The sequence below is a fragment of the Oryzias melastigma genome, linkage group LG23, assembly GCF_002922805.2.
Source record: "Oryzias melastigma strain HK-1 linkage group LG23, ASM292280v2, whole genome shotgun sequence".
NCBI classification, from domain to species: domain Eukaryota; kingdom Metazoa; phylum Chordata; class Actinopteri; order Beloniformes; family Adrianichthyidae; genus Oryzias; species Oryzias melastigma.
In genome coordinates, this window is record NC_050534.1 from 4,719,172 (window position 1) to 4,744,547 (window position 25,376).

General features: G+C 39.6%; 1 protein-coding gene across 1 annotated transcript in view; it reads left to right on the top strand.

Moving 5' to 3' along the window:
- The window catches only part of camk1da (calcium/calmodulin-dependent protein kinase 1Da), a 91,321-nt gene that overhangs the window by 63,578 nt on the left and 2,367 nt on the right, over positions 1–25,376 (top strand). Inside the window, exons 3-10 of the mRNA XM_024260843.2 lie at positions 2,065–2,139; positions 12,234–12,372; positions 12,659–12,785; positions 16,805–16,880; positions 22,013–22,125; positions 22,849–22,927; positions 23,059–23,146; positions 24,811–25,045. Of these exons, the coding sequence (XP_024116611.1) occupies positions 2,065–2,139; positions 12,234–12,372; positions 12,659–12,785; positions 16,805–16,880; positions 22,013–22,125; positions 22,849–22,927; positions 23,059–23,146; positions 24,811–25,045 (932 nt within the window). The remainder of the gene's footprint in view (positions 1–2,064; positions 2,140–12,233; positions 12,373–12,658; positions 12,786–16,804; positions 16,881–22,012; positions 22,126–22,848; positions 22,928–23,058; positions 23,147–24,810; positions 25,046–25,376) is intronic.

The window sequence follows — 25,376 nt, forward strand, 5'->3', positions numbered from 1 at the left end:
TTCTAACTTGTATAATTTTAACAAAATATATTTTTGTGGAGGATAAAATATTGAAAGTTATTTAAGGTTCAAGTTGATTTATTCTGAATAATATTCCTGCCTTTTTATTATTCATAATTATGTTAAAAAGTTACACTTTTAAAGTTTTAAAAGTTGACATTCTGCTAGCTTTTTTGGACTATTTGGCATTTATTAAGGATTTTTAGGCTATTTTGGAGTTTAGCTAATACTTCAGCTACATGCTAGCTATTTTGGCTAATTTAGGCTTGTTTTCAGTTTTTGAAGTTTAGCTATTATTTCAGCTAAATGCTAGCTATTTGGGCTAACCCAAGTTTTTTTTTCTTTTTTTTTAAAGGCTAATTTGGAATTGAGCTAATATTTTAGCTGGCTATCAGCTTCAGTGTTTTCAGCTATCAATTTCAGCATCTTCAGCTATCATCACTAGCTTCTTCAACTGCCAATTTCAGCTTACAGCATTCACACTAACATTATCACAGGTAATGCTATATATTTAGTTCATAATTATGTTAAAAACTTAAGGTTTTAAAGTTTTAAAAACGTAGTTTTAGAGTGTTCATTAAATGTTTATCCTGTGACCTAAGGTGTGTTTGTATTTTGGCCCCTTGTGAGATTGAGTTTGACACCCCTGCCTTAGATCCTGAAATGTTAGAAGATTCCACTTCAGCATTTGTGCTAGTAGAGCTTCTATGTCACCTATTAGCTTTTTCAAACAGCATTTTTTGTCTGCTCCTGGTTCACAGCAGTTTGAATAAAGAAATACTCATAATAAAGAAATAGTGCAATTTGAATGTTCTTAAAAAAAAAATCTCCTCCATCATTGGAAAAATGCCACAAAAACTTGTTAAACATCATTATCATCAAAGTGTCTTCAAAGGTTTTTCACTTGCTATTTCAGAGCCTGAATCCATATCACTACATGGGGATTAAATATCAATGAAAAGACAAATGCAACATGTTAAAATTTATGAGAAAAGTTGTCAAAAACTGCACTATTAAATGTAATATGTAATATGACACTGCTCTTTTAGCTCAAAAAGTATCAAAGTTGAAGCGTTTGTCTGGTTTGTGGTGTTTCAAAGACTTTGGAGTCTGAGTATCTGGACTTTTTTAATACAAAAATGATAAGACATATTTTCCGGTCATGGTCCAAACTGCTGCTGCAGATTCTTTCACAGATACTTCATTAACTTTATGACCTTTTCATGTTAGACTTCTTTATTCGCTTTTATGTGTTTTAGCCCGGCCGTCTCACCATTCATTTCTGTTCATTGTTGTTTTTGTCGTTGTTGTGAGAATGATGGAAACTCTTTGTCTGCTCTCTCGGCTGCAGCTTTTAGAATCAATTCAATTTTATTTATATAGCCCAAAATCACAAAAACCATTGCCTCATTTGGGGTTCATACAGGTACAAAAGCAGAAAGTCAGTCATAAACAGTAGCTGATTGCTAAACTAAACTAAACAGACTAAATTAAACTGGTTTTCCCTGTAGACCCTCCTTCCCAGTGAGGAGAAACTCCTCAAAAAGCTGATTCAGGAAACAGAATAAACCTTAGGGATGCCCACATGAGGGAGAGATCCTCTCCCAGGATGGACAGACGATTTACCAGAACTATTAAGGAGGAATTAGTTTATCTAACCCCACTATTTAGAGTTCAGCCAGATAGGTCTGGGGTACGGGTGGGGGTGAGGTCCACAGGCAAGAGGCTCGACACATGATGAACAACACATGAATCCCACTGCACCAAACAAAAGCATAGACAGCTAAATGAGATAGTAAAGAATAGAGGAGAGGAGAATTAAATGGGAATAGAGAACAGAACCCCAGTGTGCCATACTTTCCCCAGATTCTAACTTCTAGCAGCCTACCAGCAATTAATTGTTAGTGAATTTTAATTCAAATATGTCAATAGTAAGATGCATGCGGTATGGCGCATATAACAGATGGTAATAATAAAAATGATAAAGAAAAATGTCATTTTTTTTTAGCATTAATGCCGCGAATAAGATTGAAATGGTTGCTGATGGTCTGCTTTGTTTTGCAGGATCAAGCATGAGAACATTGTGGCTCTGGAGGACATCTACGAGAGCCCGGACCACCTCTACCTGATCATGCAGCTGTAAGTTTCTCCCCTTGTTTTTGTGTTTAGAGAAACAGGCGGATCAAAGTCCCACTCCGACCATCTTTGATCTGTTGTAGAAGCATTCCAGTGGTCTTTTAAGGCTACGGTCACATGCCCCAAAGTACCACCGCGCAGCCACCTAAATGCAAGTTTTTCTGTTAATTCAGCAGGTGGTTGGACAGCATTTGTAATCAGGAGGTGGCAGCTGCATTTTTACGCACGGTCTCTGGGCTTTGTATAAAAGAAGATGAAGGTAAACGTTTACAGCGACCGAAGGATCTTTTTAAATCACTCAGTGGCTGATCAGAGCTGCTGCCGGCCGGTGATCTGGTGTCTTGTAGCCACAAAGCATTTTGTAATGGCTCTTGTATTTGTGAGCATTACATAACCTCAACATTAGTAGTTGTTTCTGAAGTAGTACCCCGTAGTTCCAGAGGGGATGAAGTCTAGAGTTGATTCCTGCAGAAATCCAGAAAGAGACGATTCTGAATTAAATAGTTGACTTTTTAAATGTTTCTTTAGTTGTTTTTAAAGTCTTAAAACTGACTAAATATGACCCGTATAATTGAAGTGTAAATGGAATGTCTGCAGGTCCTTAGAGTAATAACATGCTAGGGTGAGAGGGAGGACAGATGCCAATCCCTGAATAATGTTCTTTTATGTCAAGGATAAACTTCTGAATATCTAAAAATGTATTTAAATTGTATATATTTCATCTTTTTTTTAACTCTTTATTTAATTTCTAAATTTAGCAAATTATACAAAATGTAGAAAAAGGAGAAAAAGTCATTTATTCTCTCCTTTTTAGACTAAAAACATCACTGCTAATAATAATAAAGGTCATAACCTGAATTAATTTTCACCTTAGCAACACCTCACAACATATTCTCCATTTTTCATTTCAAACAAGGTTTGATTTGTGTTAAATATTAACATCTATTCAGTTTCTGAACCTACGTAATCCCCTTTGTGGTCACAGGGTTGCTGGAGCCTATCACTCACCGGACCGTAGACGTCACCATTAGAGTTTACTTGAGGTGTTCGCTGACAGATGGCAGAGAGTAAATGAAAGTTATCTGAATTTGCTCCACATGCTCTTACGTCACCTAAAACGCGTCTTCTGGACAAACTCCAAAGACCTTAATTCTTTCTGAGCTGCTAAGCCTTAATGTTCAAACTAACAGTTTATTCCAGGAAGCTGCTGATCATTGTGTTTACCACAGTTTGGTAGAGATCGTCCACTTCTTTGAAAAAGGAATTCCCATTATTTCATTGTTTTAGTCTGAGCATCGTTCATTTAAAACAATATCCATCATAACCTGTCTTTACATTCCTTTTTTTTTAGATAGAAATCAGTTTTTTAGTCTACAATCCCTCTCCAATCTTCTTTTGATCTACTTTCATTGTGTTCTCAGTGTTCTTTGAATTATGATGATGCCGTTTTTAGGCAAAATAAAAAAACCTGATGTTTTCTTCAACATATTTTCTTTAGAGCAGCATGAGTTCATCAAAAATTCACCTATGAGTTGTGAGCGGGACTGTTGGTGCTAAGCAACCTCACCCCCCCTCCCTGTGCTGAGAGCTCGGAGCTGGGATGTCCCACCCAGCACATTTTCAACACCACAAATCTGATCTCTTCCAAATAAAACCATCTGTTCTTAATTCCTGATTTTAATTAAAAATTACTCAATAATTACTATACTTTTAAACTTTTTACACATGTCCTCCACCATCAGAAAAATGCCATAAGAACATGATAAAAACACTAAAAACAGGAAATATATTATAAAGGAAACCCAAAGCATACCTGATGCATGTTTTTTATTCAAATCTACACACAGACTAACATTTATACAACTGTCAGACTCTTCCGTCTGTGTTTATAAACGGGTCAGTGGATAGCTGACATCACTGTAGACCGCTAGCGCGCCTGGGGGGCCTCTCGGGGTTGGGGCCCCCTGGCGCAGCGAGTGTCTCTCCTCCGGGCTGGGATAGAGCTTGCATTCTCCGTGCTCCTGTGCCTCCCTGCTCTCTGGCGTTGGGGGCCCCTGTGGTGGTCCTGCTGGCCCTGGTCCAACTGGCTGGCTAGATTACACAACGGGCGGATTCCCTCCATCTCCTGTACCGTGCGGGTGTTGGAGGGCCCTTTCAGCGGGGGTCCTGGTGTGGGGATGACCGGGCACTCTCTCTTTTTACATTCCATCATCCATCTTAGCAGAACATAAACATCCACCTGAGCACAGGTGTCGGCTCACCTCAATATAATCAATATAAATAAAGTTTAACCTAATTTACAAAAGGGGTTTATATAAATATACACCTCATGTGTCAGAAGATCCATAACCCGTATGGTAACAGTAAAATCTGTCCAACACAAGAGGCCTCCAGCTCTGATCTGTCTGCTCAGCTGCTGGACAGAACAGGTTGGAAAAAAATAATTAAAGAGCTCACAAAAATAACTCATATTTCATAAATAATTTTTTCTTTAGTGTGCCAAATGTATAAATATAGTTTACTCTTAAAGTCTTGACAGTAGCATGGTATGGGTCTTAAAGAGAATTGCAGAGACCTCATCAGGAAGGACTCCACCTTCATCTCCTCTCTTTATAGACCTGATTTTCTTTCACACTGTCTGCACTCTGTTTTTTCAACCTGTCTGCCGTCTTTTCTCCCTCCATGTTCCTCACTTCCATTTGATCTCCTCTTCTCTTTTCCTCTTTGTTCTGACTTGGCTACTCTGTGTTTAGAGATCTGGTAGAATCCGTTTAGGGAATGCAGAGCAGTCTTTACTGTTTAAACTTTAAAGAGGAAGATCCTCGATATAATGACATTTAGCAATAACCTTGAGAATTGCCACAGCCAGCTTCATAGGCTCCATGTGTGACTGAAGTGGCTGTAATTCCATCCACTGGGCTGCTGTGAGTCAATATGTCAACACTGCTGATGCACTCCAATACGCTCTGGACAGTTTTTACATTTGAAAGCTCCACTGGAGAAGAAGTCAATAATGAGGCAGTTTTTTTTTTATTAATTTAAATACAGTCATATGATGATCCAAGACTAACAAATGTGTCAATAACAACATCTTTGATTTTTTTTTTTTGCTTTGATTTAAGGAGTTTCTTTTAATGTTGTAACGTGTTAATTATAAAACTCAATCTCACATGTAACAGCCATTCAGTACATTGATTTTCTTTTTATGATTCTTCAAGTTAAATGTTAAAGAACGCAGCAGATGACAGACTTACTTTAAAACTCCTCAGACCTACAACAACACGCACTTACTGTTGCCATAGCTCACAAGCAAATATATTCTGCAGTACGTCGGCTCTGCCAACGCCACATCCATCACTTCAGTGTGGCCCTGGAGTTTGTCTGGATTTATGAACGCCTCTTTGGCCTATTCACAACAACAGTGGAAGGGTCTTTCACCACCATAGGACTGGACATGGCTCGACTCTGATATTTACCATATTTTGTTCTACTATAGGCCACACCGTACTATAAGTCACACCGTCAGCGGATGGTATATTTCAAAGTTGAGTCATATAGTACATTACTATAACTATAAATACAAAACAATAAAGTATATTAAGTGAGACAAAAGAGTCAGATAATCAGTCAGACTTTATGAACTGCGTTTACTGTAACTCCAGAGTTGGGGTGTCCAAACTTTTCCCAAAGAGGGCCAGATTCGGTAAGGTGAAAATGTGTGAGGGTCAACCCATTTATCTGACATTTTTTAACTATTTTAATAACAACACATTTAAATGAACTGTTTAATGAACATTTTGTTGAAATTTAATACTTTTCATTTCTTACCATAGAACAAATGCATCTAAATATGTTTTTACCAGAATTCCTGTCAATTTGCCAACTGTTCATTCCCGGTTAGCAAGCCGTAGATTGTATGTCTCGCCTGTTAGCGCCACTTCATGGTGAATATGAAAACGTAATTAGCCAGCCACAATCAAGAAATATACTCACAGTTTTTAGGAAATGCTGAAATTATGTTGATTTTATGAAAGGAGCCTGAAGGCCGTTGGATATTTAAACGAGAGCCACATTTGGCTCACGAGCCACACTTTGGACATGCCTAATCTAGAACTCTAGAACTTGTTTGTATCACTTTGCCACTTCAGAAACTAATGTGGCTAACGTGTTATGGGTATTCACCATACTTGTAACTGGTGCTGCCACAACAATTATTTTAATAGCCGACCAATAACAGATTATTTTTATTATCAGTTGACTAATCGGTTCATGCACAAACTGGATGTAAAGAACACATCTTAACCATAATTAGCTTTAAACTAACTTAAAACTAGATATATAGCATTACCTGTGACAATGCTAGTGTGAATGCTGGAAGCTGAGTTTGGCTGCTGTAGATGCTAGTGCTGATAGCTGAAGATGCTGAAACTGATAGCTAAAAACACTGAAGCTGATAGCCAGCTAAAATATTAGCTAAATGTCAAATTAGCCTAAAAAATAAAAAAGCCTACGTTAGCCAAAACAGCTAGCATGTTGCTGAAATATTTGCTAGGCTCCAAAATAGCCTAAAAAAACCATAATAAATCCCAAAAATAATCCAAAAAGCTAGCAGAATGTTATTATAACCTTCAACTTTACTACACTCTGATTCCGTATAATATAAAGTAATGACTATTCGACCAATAAATTAGTCATCGACAAGTTTATTAGTCGATTAGTCGACTAATCTAGGCAGGCCTAATATCTTTATTGTTTTATTGCACAGCACTAGCTTAGGGTAAACGACGTGACGTCAGCAGAAAAAGCTCCAGAAAAGAACGGTATTACTCCAGATTATGTTGTAGGGCGGCCGTGGTGCAGCGGTAGGACAGTCGACTCCTGATTGAAAGATTGCAGGTTTGATTCCTACCTTACCCGCCTATGTATTGAAGTGTACTTTGGCAAGACACTGAACCCCAAATTGCCTCTGGTTGAAGGTTGGCACCAGTGTTCAGCAGTGGAGCCACCACCAGCGTGTGAATGTGTGTGTGACTGTAAAGCGCTTTGGTCCTTCAAGGATTGTAAAAAAGCGCTCTACAAGGATACACCATTTACCATTAGTCTTCCAAAAGCCGTCCATTTATCACATTAGGTTTACACAGATTATGAGTGGAGTCCAGTTGCAGTGTTTACACACCCGTTTGCACTGTATCACTTTGTGTGTGTTTGAAGTGGAAAAAGGCTTCATATCAAAGGAAGCAACAGGAGGTTTAATTGCATCGCGGCGCTTTTGTCCCCGTAATGCGGCTAATAACTGCAGCCTCTGAGGAGCTGTGGTCAGATTTCTGTGTGCTCTGTGGTTATTAGAGAAATATAATGGAGCTTCATCTGCGCCATACTGTACAGCCTGTTCAAACACCTCACAGTAATAAAGACCTGCTGTCAGCTGTAATGCACAGCCGTCGAGTCCAGAGACTGTTTTCCAGAGGAAGTCTGAAAGGAGAGACGTAGCACTGGTGCAGGGAAACTGAAGAAACCCAGCTTTAACTGGCTTTCTGTTTGCTAAACAAATCTGATTAAAAAAAGAAAAATCAACACAGTTAGAGCTGAAAAAGTTATTTGTAATATTATAGAAAAAGTGAAGGATTTGACCATACTGCATGATGGGGAAAAAAAGCCCCTTGTTCGATCTGACGTGTAAATAATTGAATGTCTGGACTATTGCCCTGCAATCTGTTTGCAGCTTCAACTGGTCATATAAGACGAGTGTGAGTTCTGTACTGGAAATGCGCTGACGGAACAAAGTCAATGAAGGTTTCAGCTCATAAACAGCAGGTGGCGCAGAGTATTCATCATTTAACAGAGAATATACTGCAGAGGACGGGGATGTTCAGGTTGAGACGTAAACATATTCAGTCTATCTTTGGAAATGATGAGAATTAGCGTCTCTACTCTGAAATGTGTCCATTAGCCGTCCGTGTTGTCCGTATGTTTTCTCTCCATGGTGCATGAGCTGGTTGGTGTGGGTGCTCCTGTCTGATTGCCACGGTCTCCTTACGCAAACACTTATGCAACCATGCAGCCTGGTGGCTGATCCGCCCTTTGCCGCGCACGCTGTCATTCCCTGACATTGCCTGCCTCTGAAGCCGAGCGAGTCGCTGCCGTCTTTGAAGGGAGACAGAAAGGATTAGCAATTAATTCTCATCCGTTCCTTTTTTTTCCAGAAACTTGATTAGTTTAACTTCCGCGGGCTCTAATCTGATCTGTCACCGTGGCGACACATCGCAAACACACAGGGAGAGCGTGTTTGCCTCTCTGAACAGAAGGTGTAGTTTTCCACCTCAGAAAGTGAATAAACAGTTCAGCATTGACCTCACAGGGAGAGGTACAGGTGAGATGCATTGTGCAGCCCCTTCCTAACAATCAAGGAGTTTCTGTTTTTTTGTAAAACTGCCATTTTTCCCCAGAGTGCAGTTAATCTCAAGCTCAAAACTGATTCATTTTAGCTACAACTCATAGGGCTTTTTGAAAATCACCAATTCGTTCATTAACTGTCAAGCATGGTGGTGGGAGTATGATAATCTCTGCTTGCCTTACGCCAACAGGATCTGTCCACTGATTTTTTAAACCATGGTTTCGTCTGTATATAAGAGCCACATCTGAGGCCATCTAACCATGGAGCTGAGTGGAAACCAGGTCTCGATACAGGACAGAAAAATGGGGCGGGGCTTTGCAGCAAACATCAATTCTTTGCACTGGAACTCACCAGAAAGTCCCATTCTTTGGGTTGTGGGTGGGTAACATAGTATAAAGAGAACTGGAATACATTGCCCCTCCCTCCTGGCATTCCAAACAGGAAGTAGCTGCTGGTTCCAAGAAGCCAAAACAGCTAAACAGCTGTTACTCAAGTCATTCTATTGGTCAGAAAAACATTCTGGCTCTTTTTTTAATGCTCTTATAATCCTCTTTTTTCATGATATTTTTGTCTTTATTTCAAGTTATTCAAGTTATAAATTGACCAATCAGATGCCTGAATTAAAGCATGTGGTTTCACATCAACAGTTCGTGTGGCCTTCCAACAAGTCCACTCCTTTTGGGCAAGAGTGGTTCCCATAGAAACAACAACTCGGACCAATCGATGCTTACGGACAATTTTTGGTTCCAAAATGGCGACTGAAATTATTTAATTTGGTTGGAGCTGAAAGTACATTCATTTTTGTGTGGGTGACGTCACTCTCACTGGTCCGCTTCTCATGCAGTCCCAGGACAGTAATATGAGTTTATCAAATAGACATTTAATGTTGTTAAGGATGTCTTTGAACCTTGTTCTTATTTTTTTGGTTTATTTTGATAAAATACAATTTCTCCCCTTTTTTAAAAAAAATGTTTCCGCTTTTCTTTTTGCATAATTAATCGTTTTCCTTTTTGTCATTGTGCTGAACAGTTCAATAAATGTCCTCATCTTGCTGCATCGAAGAGGCTCTCTAAAGTAAAGATGTCCAGTATGGATAATTGTAGATAAAAAGATTGTGGAACACTTTCAAAACTCAGCGTCAGACTGCTAAAGATTCTCATTATTCCACAAGTCAAAACATCATCAAAAGATGAAAATAAACTGAAGAAGTCTCTGTGTAAGGGAAGACATCTACATCTTGTTTTGGGACTCCCAGGAATAGTTCCAGAACTCAAAGAATGTAAATCTGTTTGCTTTTTTATCTGTGCTTAAATTGTCAGATTAGTTTCAATTCAGTTCAAGTTATAAAGAATGTCTCAATCATATCCATCCATCACTTCCTGTCTTCTAAGTTTGATTAGTGACTTTACTGCGACATGCTCTGAACATCCAGTTTGAAACTTCAATAAGACATTCATCTTGGAGCTTATCTTCCAGCAGAGGGAGCTGTGGTTCTGCCTACACTAATGAGACACTTTACATCTTCATAACGTGTCCTGTGTTTACCTGTACAGGTATTACAACACACAGGAGCCACTGATGCAGGAGTCCTCCGATTGAAGCATTACTAGTGTGAATGTTTAGTAATCATTCACACTATAGTGATTCTCCTGCTCCTTTCTGTAGGTTTTTCAGCACATAAAAACTCAATCACACTTTCAGAGATTTCAGCAATCTTGGTATAAAAAGGTTCAGCTTGTTACTGCTTGTATTTTTGGTATTCATAAACTTTATATTCTTTGAAATATTGAGCAAAATATGCCCCATAGGAAATGAAAGAAAAATTGCTCAAATCCTTTAAAATCTTTGTGCACTTTGAAACTTGTGAAATCACGCAGATATTTTCAGCTAGAGACAACATTCATACTTTAAAATGTTTGTCAACAACTGGGTTTGCTAGGCTTTTAATTTAGCAACATGCTAGCTGTTTTTGGCTAATTTAGAAAAAATTCCAGTTTTTAAGGCTAATTTGGAGTTTAGCTAATATTTTAGCATTATGCTAGCTGTTTTGTCAAAATTAGACTTATTTTAAATTCATTGGGCAAATTTGGGGTTTAGCTAATATTTTAGCATTATGCTAGCTGTTTTGTCAAAATTAGAGACTCCAAAAGTGTGAGAACTTGAAGCTCCTGCTGCGTGTGGAAGGAGCTTCTGTCAAAAAATGTTCTCCACTTCATCCTGGAGGACTCAAATGGTGAAATATCAGGTTTATTTCATTTAAAGAGCTGACTCAAAGCATTGGTTCACATCTTCCTACTGGGTTCAGAGAATCTCCCAGTTAGGATCCACCATAGCAGCAGCTGTCCTCCTGCACAGGAGAAAGTTGCTGCTCCATAACAAGGAAAGTCAGGGGAAGGCAGTATGGCAAGCCAAAGGGATCATAAATCTCCAGGAAAAGGGGGCATGACAGCGCCATGTTTTACGGATTACAATTGTTTTAAATATTTCAATGTTCCTAGAGTTAGTTTCAATAAAACAATGAATACCAAAAATAATTTTGAGTTTAATTTTAACAGATTTATTTTTGGACATCAGAATTTTAAGGGGTACTCCAGATAAATTTGGCATTTTCCAAACTATTTTTAAACATTCTTTTCTCTCAGCTTTTGTAGATTTGGTCTCAAGACACGTAAATGTAATTAGAAACGACATGTTTTAGCATTTTGTTTGTGTTCAAAGTTTAATGATGTTTTGTTTTAATAAATAGGCCTCAATGAGCTAACACTATGATTTTTTTTCTTCAAAATTAGACTTTTTTAAGTTATTGTGGCAAATTTGGAGTTTAGCTAATATTACAGCATTATGCTAGCTGTTTTGGCAAAATTAGACATTTTTGGTTTTTAGCTAATATTTTGGCAAGCTACCAGCTTTAGCATTTTTAGCCATCAGTTTTAGCGTTTGCAGCCGTCAGCTTCAGCGTTCACACTTGATTATCGCAGGTAATGCTATATATCTAGTTAATTAGTGTTTTTCACTTCTATTTTTAGTTTCTATTAAATGTGCCCTCAGATGTTGACAAGGGCTGCATGGTGGTGTAGTGGTTAGCGCTTTCATGTGACAGTCCTGGTTCAAATCCCAGCTGGGTCATTTCTGTGATAAGTTTAGAAATGTGTGGGTTTTCTACTGGAACTCCTCCCAAAAAGACCAAAAACATGCGTTACAGGTTCACTGGCGCTTTTAAAATGCCCTTAAGTGTGTGTCCCTGCAACAGACTGGTGACCTGTTCAGGGTGAACCCCCCCATACCCAACTCCGATAGGCTCCAGCAACCCTGGAAGAGATTCATTGGATTCTGAAGATGGATGGGACATTGACCAGCTCTGCAATTTCTGTTCTTCCTGCTGCTTATGAAACAAAGGATTTACTAACATTATTTTTTCTTTTCTACTTCAGTTTATATTTTTTCTATAAATAAATACAATGTTTTTATAATATGATACAAAGCAGCAGCTATAGAAGCATTTGAAGGCCAGTTGTGTGAGTGTACTGGTGTGTCAGCTCACACATGGCTCTCAGCTTCCTCACACTCTTGGCTGGAAATCTCCACAGCTCATAAATTAGCGGTTATCGTACCCCATAAAGCCTGCCACAGGCTCCTGCCTTAAGCATGCACGCGGGAACGTGAGGATGGATTTTGACCGCACACTTCCTGTCCTCCTCTGCAGGGTTTCCGGCGGCGAACTGTTCGACCGAATAGTGGAAAAAGGATTTTACACAGAAAAGGATGCGAGCACGCTGATCCGTCAAGTCCTGGATGCTGTCAACTACCTGCACAAGCTGGGCATCGTCCACCGAGACCTGAAGGTAATAGTCACCGTGTGCCATGCAAACACACACTCACACGCCCAAGCCCGGCCCTGACAGCCGGTGACTAACTGCTGCAGTAAAGGTGCTGGCTTGACTTATGCAGTGCATTATGGGTCACTGTGGTGTGTGCCAGCTGTTGGAGAGCAATGATTAGTGACAGAGGTCTATAAAACGGCTCACTTTAAAGATAGAAAGACAAAAACTGTTATTATGTTATGTCATCCTTTCATTTAACGTTCTAAATCAGGAAATAACCTTTCATTTGTTTCCTCTTTCCCTGCAGCCCGAGAACCTGCTGTATTTTAACCCTCAAGATGAATCCAAGATCATGATCAGTGACTTTGGTTTGTCTAAGATGGAAGGCAGCGGTGACGTCATGTCCACAGCCTGCGGCACACCGGGATATGTGGGTAAGGCAGTGCTATTTGCTGAAACTTCCTTCATTTTTCTGTTTCCTAATCTCATTAGATCAGGTAAAAAGATCTTCAGCTACGTGTGAAGAACAAGAGAATTTCCTGATAATCCCTCCTCATTATAAATGTTTGTTTACTGCAGTCCACTTTTTTCACTAACATCTAATATCTTTTAAATGTAATGTGTTTTTTTTATTTACAGCGATCACTCACCATCACAGTTCACCTTTTGCGGTCTTGTTGCTTCAGTGCATTGTGTTCTGTATCCTGATTGGCTGTTGACCTTGTCAGTCAATCTCCTCTGTGCCATGTCCTGTCCAAAGAGTTCAGTTTGCTAAAGCTGCATACATTTTCGATCTGGATCAGATCTTTGTTTTCATTCTAGAACCCTGAACTTATTTTTCTAGGAAAGTTTGAACTTTGAGAGTTTAAACAAGTGGGAAACATGCAAAAATGTCTGAGTAAAGTCTATAAAATGGGATTTACAGCCTTAAAACATCTTTAATCGTATGTCACAGACCTCACCTTTCATGAGTTATTTTTGGAGCATAACTCCCCCAAAAATCAAGGGAGCGCTGTATCCAGATGGGAGTTTGAACACTAAAGTAGCAAACTGAAGTATCATTATGACCCTCTGCAGGGGATCTTTTTTTAGGCTAATTTTGCATTTAGCTAATAATTTAGTGATTAAAGCTATCACCTTTAGTTCACCTTTTTTTGCAAAATCAGCTCCAGAGGTTGTAGTCATTCCATGCTCTGAGCTTTTTTCCCAATCAGATTGTTCAACTACTCTGAGCCTCTTTTTCCTGTTCATCTGTTGAGCAGATGATTGCATACGGCCCATAGAAGCACAGAATGTTTGCATAAGTCAGAACTCAGAGCTCTGTCTCACCTTCTGGTCACCGGCGGGAGCCATCTCCAGTCTTCTAACACTACATCTCCCAGTGCACAGGTCCCGGATGACGTTCATTGACAATCCCCTACATCACACTAAAGCAGCCCACAGAACCTCGCTCAGTGCGAAGTGTTGTTTGTGCCATTCAGCCTGCACAGCGAGCGTCATATCCTGATCTGATCTTCTGTTTGCCTGCCTCCTGCCCCCAAACCCTCGCCTGGACCCTGACTATTCTAGCTTGATCTCTGCCTGTCCAACCCTACTTCAGCTCTGTGGACTTTTAGCTGTACCTGTCATCCTGTCTGTGCTCTTAAACATGTGTCCACTTCACTGTGAACACATGTAAAGCTTCCATCACTGAGAGGAAAGTGGTCTCTGCCTTGAGTTGCTACAATAACCACTCTTTTCTTTACCCTCTTTTCTTTCTAAAAAGGTTTAAACTGAATCTCAGCTTCTTTCCACTGTTTACAAGTTAGTCATCAGCTTGTCTGATCCCAGATGGACGGTTTATGGATGGCTGCAGGCCGCCAAAAGAATGCGTTGAAGCACATGTTGCTACCATGTGACAACATTTAAGTTTCCTTTGTTCACTGCTCTGCTTCTGTGTGTTTGATGTTCATATGGTCAGTCATCCCGAGTTCACACATGCAGTGTCGAATGTTCCATCTTCTGTGGGGTTACACAAACCCAGGCAGGCTTTTTGATTCCCCCCCCACTGTCAGATTTTCTCAGACTTTGCTGTAATTCCTCTCAAATGGGTCTTGAGCACAGAGACATGCACACTCACTCAAACAACATCTTCATCAGGGCTTCTTGCAGACTTGAAATGGTTTGATTCCGCCCCGTCTCTCCCTCCCTTCAGTCTTTCTACATATGTCTCTGTTTGCTTTTTTATCCGTCGATCTGCAGTCTAAGTCCCTCATCCTGACCCCTCTTTTCCTGGTCTCCTGCAGAGTTTAGCCGAGCCCGCGGCCGTTTCCATCAGAGACATTTCGTGTCTAAATATGAAGGAAGTATAAATAGCTGCAATAAAAACAGATCGGACTGACGAGAAATCCTCCCCTACTCTTTTTTTCAACAAAGCTGTTCAAAGTTATCCTAAACAAACTTCTGTCTTAGTCACATTCACCCGTAAGGGTGGGGGTCAGTTTTGCAACATCCTTCTCTCATTCACCTCCTCATTGGAGACTCTTCTTGTCCCAGTCTGTGCTGCTTGACCAGAGCATGGCTGATTGCAAAGCCTACCACAGAGTCATGAAAGGTTCTTGGGAGAGGCCTGGTCACTCCAAAGACTGCCTCAAGTTGAAGACTTGTTACTATATACATCCTGCTCCAAACAAAAGACAATCCAGTCTCTTCTTCCGCTGGTACTTCTCGGTAACAAAGATAGAGATCCAAGTGGAGAAGGATCACTCTGGAGATGTCACGGAACGAGGAAGAATCCAGGGGAGGCAAACAAATCCAACATCCAAAGGCGAGAGCTGAGAGGCAGAAAAGGCAGATCAATATATCAAGAGGTCAGACTTGATCTTAACCAGGGACAGAAAGAGTCAAAACACCAACGAGCAAAAACGATGAAACTGTGGAATGCTGGACCGTGAGCTGAGACATAACAAACTAGCAGAGAGTGTGAGGAGCTGTCAGTCCTAAATACTGAGGCTCACAGCTGGGATGGATGACAGTGATTAGACAGCAGGTGGAGAGCATGCCAGCAAAACTCACCACAGATCATGACAGGATCAAACTTCCCTTTATCTCCACAGTTTTCAGAGGGACACATCCTACTTTAGGCTTCATTTTACCTTTAAAAACCCAGCAGGGGATATCAGAGGTAATGTTTGTCTTTGTCCAAAGCAAATCCTTAAGGATTATAGTGTAAAGCTGATTCAAGTCTACCACAGTACTTGATAGAATCAGTCCAAACTTGTGCCAGTGACATTCATTTGTCTAAAACACAAAGTCAAGGATCCGGCCCTCCAGATCATTTTATTTATTGGTATTAATGACCCGATGTTATCTTGCTTTCATTTGTAACTTGTATAATTTTGACTAAATATTTTTTTATGGAAAGTAAAATATTGAAATTTATTTAAGGTTTAAGTTGATTTATTCTGGAATAATATTCCTGGTTTTTTAATATTTATAAAGACCACATACATTAAAAAGTTACAATTTTAAAGTTTTAAAAATTGTCATTTTGCTACCTTTTTGGACTATTTTGGTATTTACTAAGATTTTTTTTAGGCTATTTTGGAGTTTTGCTAATATTTCTGCTACATGCTAGCTGTTTTGGCTAACCTAAGCATTTTTAGGCTATTTTGGTATTTAGCTAATATTTTAGTTGGCTTTCAGCTTCAGCAGTTTTAGCCATCAATTTCAGCATCTTCAGCTATCAGCACATCTTCAGCGGTCAAATTCAGCTTCCAGCATTCACACTAGCATTACTGCAGGTAATACTATATATCTAGTTCATAATGATGTTAAAAAGTTACGGTTTTAAAGTTTTAAAATGTAGTTTTATAGTGTTCAATAAAAGTTCATCCTGTTCGATCCGCGGCCCAAGATGTGTTTTGGATTTTGGCCCCTTGTGTGATTGAGTTTGACACTCCTGGTCTACTGGTTTGACAGTATGAGTTCTAGAATAGAAAGACAAAGGCAGGTGATGATGAATCTAACACCAGGGAACGAGTGGAAAAAGAACACACACTGGAACCAAGAGAAACGAGAATTCCTTCAGTATAAGTCGAGTAGAGAAACAAAGAAATACCACAGACGTGAATGTTTTGAGGTTCAGACCAGGACAGCCTCTTTCCAAACCAACAGCAGAGAAAGTGATGCTGAAGGTAACTACACCCATAGAGTCGTGGGAATCAGAAAGTCTCAATTTCCCACCATAACCCGAGCCCACATGTGATTTTGATTAAGCTTCACATAAAATGTCTGGGTGTTGTTTTTTACTTTCTGGACAGTCTCGTTAAAACTTTATGTTTTCATACAACTTTCTTTACAGACTGCAAGCTGAAGCAGAAGAAGCAAAGGGATTCAGATACTGTTAATTTATGAACAGGACACTTTGAATTCCTTCTAGGTTTGACTGTAAGTGTTGTGTGCTTTCTTTCAGCTCCAGAGGTTCTGGCTCAGAAGCCCTACAGCAAAGCGGTGGACTGCTGGTCCATTGGAGTGATCGCCTACATCCTGTAAGCACCAGCCTGACTTTTTTCTATCAGATGAACCAGTTCAGCCAAGATTTCTCCCCAAAGAGTAAATCATCAGAAAACATCAGAAACTTTTGAAAGGCTTCACTGACACATGTGGATCCACTGAAAATAGTGCTGAATTGAGCCGGGTCAGCTCAGGTTGGCTAGCATTAAACCCAAGCTGTGCTCACCCGTGGTTCACCCATGCTGTCTATATTTGCACATATTTTCCCTCAGTCAGGCTGATTGGACCCCCTGTGATGACTGTGTGGGCAACACAGACTGTTTCATATTTTGCCCTCAGTATTTCTCCTGGAACTGAATTCTATTTACAGCTGTGGACATTTGACGACTCTAAATCAGAAAGGAAAATGGCATTTCTCACAGTTTTGACTACAGACGTCAACGTGTTTCATATTCTAACTCTTTACATTTGTGTAGTTTATGAAAATCTGTTCTTGAGACAATAACAGTACAGCCATTTGAGTAAAACACAAAGAAACTCTGGACAACTCAAGACAAGCAAAACTGAGAAAATGCTGAACATTTTTGTAATGGAATCATGGCTAAAATACTTTCATATCTTAACTTAAAAATCATCAGATGAGCTCCTTTAATCCATAAGAACCCTTGGTGACATCCGTCTAACACAGCGGTTGGCAACCTTTCACAGTAAAAGAGCCACTATGGCTCGTCTTCTACTGATCAAACCTAGAAGGAGCCGCAAAGTCTTATTTTAGCCTTTAAGAAAATTGGATTTGCATTCATGACCTTTCTTGAAGCGGCGCACACTCTGCTCCGCCCCGCTTCGCAGCGCTCTCGTGTCCGGTGTGACCGCAGTCTAAAGCCGGAGGTTTCCTTTTTCTGGGCTCAGACTCCTGTGGATGATACTAGAGATGCTCAGTCTCGTTCAGTTCCATCTATGGTTCCTCCTGAACATGCTGCAGGTCAGAGGTCATCTGCAGTCATCAGATATTCAGCTTCCTGTGTAAACACGGCGTGGTGTGTGTGCAGGGACAGAGAAAGAGCAGCTCCCTGCTGACAACAAGCACAATTAGCGCTGGGATTCAGCCCTTGTTAGCTTTCAGCTGCTTCTCAGGTGGAAAGATCACATCAGGTAATCAGCCATGATGATCACTGGCTAACCTCGCTGGGTGTGTGTGTGTGCATTCAGAAGATTGTTGCTGTGTCGCTCCTTCATTTTCCTCCCGTTGTGTGTATTTGTTGAGTCAGCACAGAAGCATTCAGGTCTTAAAGGAAAAAACACAAAGCCTTGAGCCTCTTCTTTCTTCCTGACATCGTTTGACCTGATTCTTGTTTTCTGATGTGCATCAATAGGGGAATAGTATTTTCAGCAGGTTTTTTTTTTTTTGCAGCATTCCTGGCAAATGCAGCACTTTGATAATGAGGTGCAGATGATGTTTTTGCTGGAGTTGCAGCTCATTATGAAGAATTAAACTGAAACTTGTATCTATCTGCTTTCATTCTCTCTGGAAGCTGAAAGCTCGTGTTAGCATGAAGCTGCTGCTCACTTTGATCCCAAATCCCAGTTTTTGGGGTCAGAAACTTTGGTTTGCTGAAAGGTGTGTAAGGATTGGTAAAGTTGAGCGGTAGGTGTTGATTTAGCCTGAATCACGTTCCTGGTTTAAGTACCAAATGTCACCATTTCTAAATTAGTCCCTTTTGCTCTAACTTTACAATTGTAACCCTTTAACATCGGAGCTGCAGCTCCAGTGTTGATGCTCTTTGAATTTCCGTAACTCTTTAGTGGTTTGCACAATTTACACAATTCCTCTAGATTCTACAGGCAGCTTTGTGCTGAAATGCATAAATGATATACTGTTACATATCGGCGCAAAGCTGCTTTTCTCAACTTCCAGATTCCATTGGAATTAGAATAAATCTGCAAACAGTTACAACAACTCATAGAGCGTGTCATCTCCATTGACTGTAAATGAGAATTGGACCGAGTGAGTGTGACGTCACCCAGAGAAAATGTTTTACTTCCAGCTTCAGTGATTCAGCTGATACAGATGTCGCCATGTTGGAACCAGAAATTGTCAGTAAGCAGTGATTGGTGCAGTCTGAGTCACCGTTTCCATGGCAACCACTCTCACCAATCATGAGTGAGCTTGTCTGAACACCACACTCCGACCAATGGAAAACGGACCCAGAGGAATCTGTCAATTATTGATACAAACGTTGGACGTTAGACCTCCTATTTCTATGGAGACATCTGATTGGTTCGTTTATACCTTGAATAGCATGAAAAAAATATTGTGATAAAATGAGGATTATCAAGAAGATGTTAGAAATGTATCAGATGAAGAGTGGTTATTCTGACCATTAGAATGACTATCAGCTGTTTATTTCTCTGTAGACGTTTGTGGGATTTTGGCTTCTTGGAACCAGCAGGAACTTCCTGTTTGGAACTCCAGGAGGGAGGGGCCTCTCAGTCCAAATCTTATATACAGTCGATGTTTTATTTCCTGTCAGCAGGGACTTCTCTGGTGTTAAAGGTTTAAGCTGTGTCTTTTTAGACCAAAATAACTCGTACAGAACTTTTTAGTTGACTAAACATCTTGAATGAATGAATGAATGAATGAATGAATGAATGAATGAATGAATGAATGAATGAATGAATGAATGAAATAATAAAGCCTACAAACATAAAATTGTAAAATAAATGTAAAAATGTTTTTGTTGGGTGTAAACATAGAACCGTCAAAGACTTTAGTAAAAAGGTAAAGTTTCCATTAGCAACAAGTCTGTCCTTTAATTTTTATAAATCTTTAAAAACGTCAACCCCTTAAAAAGCAGGCATTATTCATTCAAATAAACCTGTAATTGTTGGAAAATGTTCACATAAATTATTAACAGTAAGTATCAGAAGCATTGGTTCAAAATCAAAAACTGAAAATCAGTGCAATATAGTGGTCCGTCATTATAACTCTGTTCACTTTTGCAATCTCAAAGATTTTTTACACTGTGTCGTGCATGCTGATTGGCTGTAGATCCTGTCAGTCAAGCACTTCTGTAATTTGTCTTTTGTACAGAATGTGTCCAGTTTGCCAAATTTATATAAATGTTTTGATTGTGATCAGATCTTTGTTTTCATCCTATAATACTGGACTTATTTTTCTATGAAGGTTTGAACTTTGAGAGTTTAAACAAGAGAGAAAAGTGTGAAAAGGCTCATGTCTGTTTGAGAAAAATGATAAAGTGTTTAGTGAGGAGTTTTAAAGCCGTAAAACATCTGTAATGATTGAAAAACAAAAATCAGGCTGACTATTTCACAGAGTTGATCTATCCTGGGTTATTTTTAGAAAGTAACTCCCTCAATAAAGGAGTTATCGCTGTAATGGATTATTCATTTTGACCATTTTTATAAACTTGAAGACATTCAAAGAAAATATGTTTATCTAAACATGACACGTCAACAGATCTCAACATTTAGGAAACACATTCAGGAAAAAGCTCATTTCTAGACAGTTGCAGATATTTGTAGTTCCTTTTTAAACTCATCCAGTGTCAAAGCTCCTCTTAACTCCACTGGTACTGTCTTGGTGTGGTGAAAGCAAAGGTTGATGATTGAAGGATGTCCTTTGCTACTTTTCTCAACAAAAACAAAAAAGGACAAAAGTGAACATATCAAAATTTTTGTCTGTGAAAAAGAGTACAAAGACAGACCTATTATAAAAGGTAATACTTGTACAAGCTAAAAACAACACAAAAATCAGAAAATAAATGACAGACTGTTCCTAACCTGTGAAAAACTATAAAGTACCTGGTAAAGTGATGAAGATGAAAATACCAGCGACGAGGTCATAGAGTTCAGAGACTGAGTGTTACAAAATGTTTGTGAGCCTGTTTAGCCGGCTTTCAGCGCCCTGAAGGCTCTACACCCGGGCAGTAAAGGGAACCGTGGATGAGCAGAGGGGCTTTAAAAACTGTCCAGGACCTCCGGAGGTTCGGAGCGCAGGAGAAGAGGTCCAGACAGAAACGCTTCCCTCTGCTGTCAGCGTTCCATTAGACCAGGTTCTGAGCTCTGATGGCAGAGAAGGTCGTGACAAGCTTCACTTCACTGAGAAAAACAGTCACCAGTGGATTTCTAAGGTGGCCCTGAAGTCCAAATCACTCAGCGCAAAAACATATTGAAGGCCACAACAACCATTAAAAAAGCAAAGCAAGTAATAAAACAAAAACATTTTATAAACCAAAACACAATTCCAAAAAAGGAAAATAAATACTTGCGATAATGCTAGTTTTTTCTAAAAGTGTTCACTGAAGATACTGAAGCAATTTATTTTTTCAGAGTGCACAAAGAAATGGAAGAATTTTGTAAAAAAAAATTGCAAAAAATGTTAAAATGCATAAAAGGTTTAATAACCAAAAGGACAATCATGAATGTCCTGAACGTGCTGAAGGTTTTGATAGCCAACTTGCATAATTTGCAGAGTGCACAAATACGTGAAGAATTAAGTAAAAAAAAAAAAGCAAAAATTGCGTAAAATTTAAAAAGTTGTAAAATTTCATAAATGTGTAAGTAATAGAAAAAGCATAAATTCTTGAACGTGCCAAAGGTTTTGATACCAATATTGCGCTGGTCACAAAGAATTCAAAGGATTTCGTATAAAAACATTGCAAAAAAAAAAAAGTAAAATGCATAAAAGGTTTAATAACCAAAAGAACAAGAAGGAATGTCCTGAATGTGCTGAGGGTTTTGATACTAAACTGGAATCATTTGCAGAAAGTGTAGAAATAATTGAAGAATTAAGTGAAAAAAATCCCCAAAATTGCTAAAAAATTAAGAAATTGTTTAAAATAAAAAAAACAAGTAGAAGTACAAGCGTGAATGTGTCTTTTTGTTCAGAGATTTTTCTTGGCTTGATTTGGACCTTCATGGCCACCATAGATTTGTCATCATATATCATCAGTTATGTTTCAAAATTATGACTTTCTCGTTAAATTCTTAGAATGAATTCTCATAAAAAAAGAAATGAGGTCTCTATTTGAGCTGTCTATTTGTTTATGATTTATCTTCGATGAAAAAAGCAACAGAAGCTAGAATTGATATAATAGAAAGTGCTTTACGGGGGAGTGGATTCTGACGGGGGACTTCTGCTCGGCAGGTTGTGTGGATATCCTCCGTTCTACGACGAGAACGATTCCAAGCTGTTTGAGCAGATCCTCAAAGCCGACTACGAGTTTGACGCTCCGTACTGGGATGACATATCAGACTCCGGTGAGCCTTCCACTTCCTCGACATTTCATGAGTTTTGTTTGCTAATCTCAAACCTTTATCGTTTCTAACTGACTTACTTTAGCTTCTTCTGTGTGTTTTCCCTCCACACAGTCCACAAACTTTCTTCTTTTTGTTTATTTCACAGTATTTTACTTATTTGTCGTAAGGCTTGTACGGCCAACCAAAGAACATTATGAAAATGGAACGTACCATTGTCGTGTACTGTTGTGTATTAAACTTAACTCTAAATGTTTATCACCTTCAGTCTGTGGACGTTCTGGTTTCTTTTACCACGTGTTTCTCCTCTGATTTCTTCACACCTGTTTCTGAAAAATCGTCTGTTTTTCATCGACCGACAGTCACCATCTGGTCCTCGCACACCTGACATTCCTGACCTTTTGTCTGGGCTGTATGGATCACTAAACACTTCTCCATGTGCTGAGCGCTTCTGCACGTGTCCTAACGCCACATTTTTGTTGAAAGCAGTAAAATCTGTGAAATGAATTCTTTGGAGGAGTTACCCCAAACCCCAGCAGAATCAGACAGAAAGTAGAACATTTTTCATTTAAAAGTTTATTTTTCAGCATATAAATAGGGGAAAGAAGAGGAACATGCTGCATCTTTTTTCCTAGTTATTTCTAATAACATTAAAAGTGACATCCATGGTTTTCTGTGTGAAGTGTTCCTCTCTTTCAGAGTTAACATCTTTTTTACTTTTGTTAGCCAAGGATTTCATCAGCTGCCTGATGGAGAAAGATCCAGCCAAGAGATTCACCTGTGAGCAGGCCCTCAGACACCCTTGGTGAGAAGCAGCGCCGAATCAAAGGCGTTACAAAGACTCATTAAAAAAAGATCGACATCGACTGAAGATGAGGAGCGTTGAAAGAGAATTCTTTGTGTGTTTTTGTGGAATGATTTTTTTTTCTCTTGTAGGATCGCTGGGGATACGGCTCTGTGCAAGAACATCCACGAGTCCGTTAGCCGGCAGATCAGAAAGAATTTTGCCAAGAGCAAGTGGAGGGTGAGATATGTGGCGTGCGGTTTGTTCTCTGCTTTTGGACAACTTTATCACATGCAAATATGCTTTTATGTTTGTAGAAAAAGGAATAATTTAGAAAAAGAAGCCCAACTTTTTCTTCCATCAGAAATAATCCCCCGAGCAGAAACATTTGCAACCAAGTTAGAGAAACCGAGTCTGCGCTCTGTATTCCCTTTTGTGCAACACCAGGATTCATTCAAATGTTTTTATATGGAATTTTAAACAAGCTAAAACACAAAGCGATACTGTCTTATCCACACTATAAGGCTAACTTAAAAAACTTCTTAAAAAAAAAAACACAACCATTATAAGTCTGTTTTTTTTCTACGTATTCCATTAAGGTTTGGAGCTACTGGTCTTGAAAATACGATAACGGGGCTAATGCTTTTTGCGTGTCTAAAATTTCTAACGTGACTAACACTTCTAACGTGACTAACACTTCTAACGTGGCTAACGCTTCTAACGTGAGTAACTCTACCAAAGAGACTAACAGTACCAATGTGGCTAATGCTAGCAATGTGTCTAACACTTCTAATGTGGCTAACGCTTCTTATGTGGCTAACGCTTATAACGTGGATAACATGGCTAATGCTGCTAACATGGCTAATGCTTCTAACGTGGCTAAGGCTTTTTACGTGCCTAACGCTTTTTACGTGGCTAACGCTTCTAACGTGGGTAACGCTTCTAACGTGGGTAACTCTACCAAAGAGACTAACAGTACCAATGTGGCTAATGCTAGCAATGTGTCTAACACTTCTAACGTGGCTAACGCTTCTAACGTGGCTAACGCTTCTAATGTGGCTAACGCTTATAACCTGGCTAATGCTTATAACGTGGATAACACTACCAAAGAGACTAACGGTACCAATGTGGCTAATGCTAGCAATGTGGCTAACACTTCTAACGTGGCTAATGCTTCTAACGTGGCTAAGGCTTTTTACGTGCTTAACGCTTTTTACGTGGCTAACGCTTCTTACGTGGCTAACGCCTCTTTCATGGTAAACGCTTCTAATCCAGCTAACGTGCAGCATGCTGCAAACAAGCTGTGTGAACGCAGTTAATAAAGTGTAACTGACTGATGGAATATCTCGTACTTTTTTTGTCTCGTTTAATGCGCTTTATTCTTTGATGTGCCTTACGAATGACATAAGTTTACCACTAGACCGTTCATTGATGTTTTGCCTTATTATTGTGTTCTATAGAGCAGAAAACATGGTAAAAAGCAACACCTGCTTCTTTAGAATCAAGTTAAAGTCCAGCGAGCTGCAGTCACACCTGCGCTTCAGAAACATTTTGTTGTTTAACCCTTTAATACTGGAGCTGTCGCCAGCAACAGCAAATAACATGCGCTCTATGAACTACCAAAACTCCTCAACTATCTCATCAATAACGTAATTCCAACAGAGTGAGACACAGAGAAATACAGCTTTGCGACAATTTTGTTCCATGTCAGTGCTAAGTTGCATTTCTTAGCTTCAAAATCCGTAGAATTTCAGATTTTGAAGAAGACTGAAGCTAAAGCTCAGGTGTTAGAGGGTCAAGCATCAAACCTCATGTTGCTGAGTGTCGAGCAGGAAGGCATTGTGGATTTGAACTCCCACTCTTCCACAAGGTCGCTGAGCAACTCTTTCTGCTCGCCTCTGCAGCAAGCGTTCAATGCCACGGCTGTGGTGCGGCACATGCGGCGACTGCAGCTCGGCAGCAGCATGAACAGCAGCATGGACGGCTCCAACCCCTCACGGCAGGGCCAGGTGCAGAGGCCGGCCCAAAACCAGAGCCAGACCGGCCAGAGCCAAAACCCCGCCCAGGTGGCGCAGAGCACCACCAGCACCGCCAGCAAAAACTCCATAGACAACAACACAGCAGCTTCGCGCAAGGAATGTGAGTGGAGGTGACGGCAAGGAAAAATGTGAAAGATGTGTTCTCAAGCCTGATAAGGTTTTTACTCACTCCTTAGTCCAGAGGTGTCAAACTCAATCACACAAGGGGCCAAAATCCAAAACACACCTTAAGCCAAACAGGATCAACATTTATAGAACACACTAAAACTACATTTTTGTAACTTTAAAAACTGTAACCTTTTACCATAATTATGAACTAGATATATAGCATTACCTGTGATAATGCTAGTATGAATGCTGTAAGCTGAATTTGGCTCCTGAAGATGCTAGTACTTATAGTTGAAGATGCTGAAATTGATAGCTAAAACACT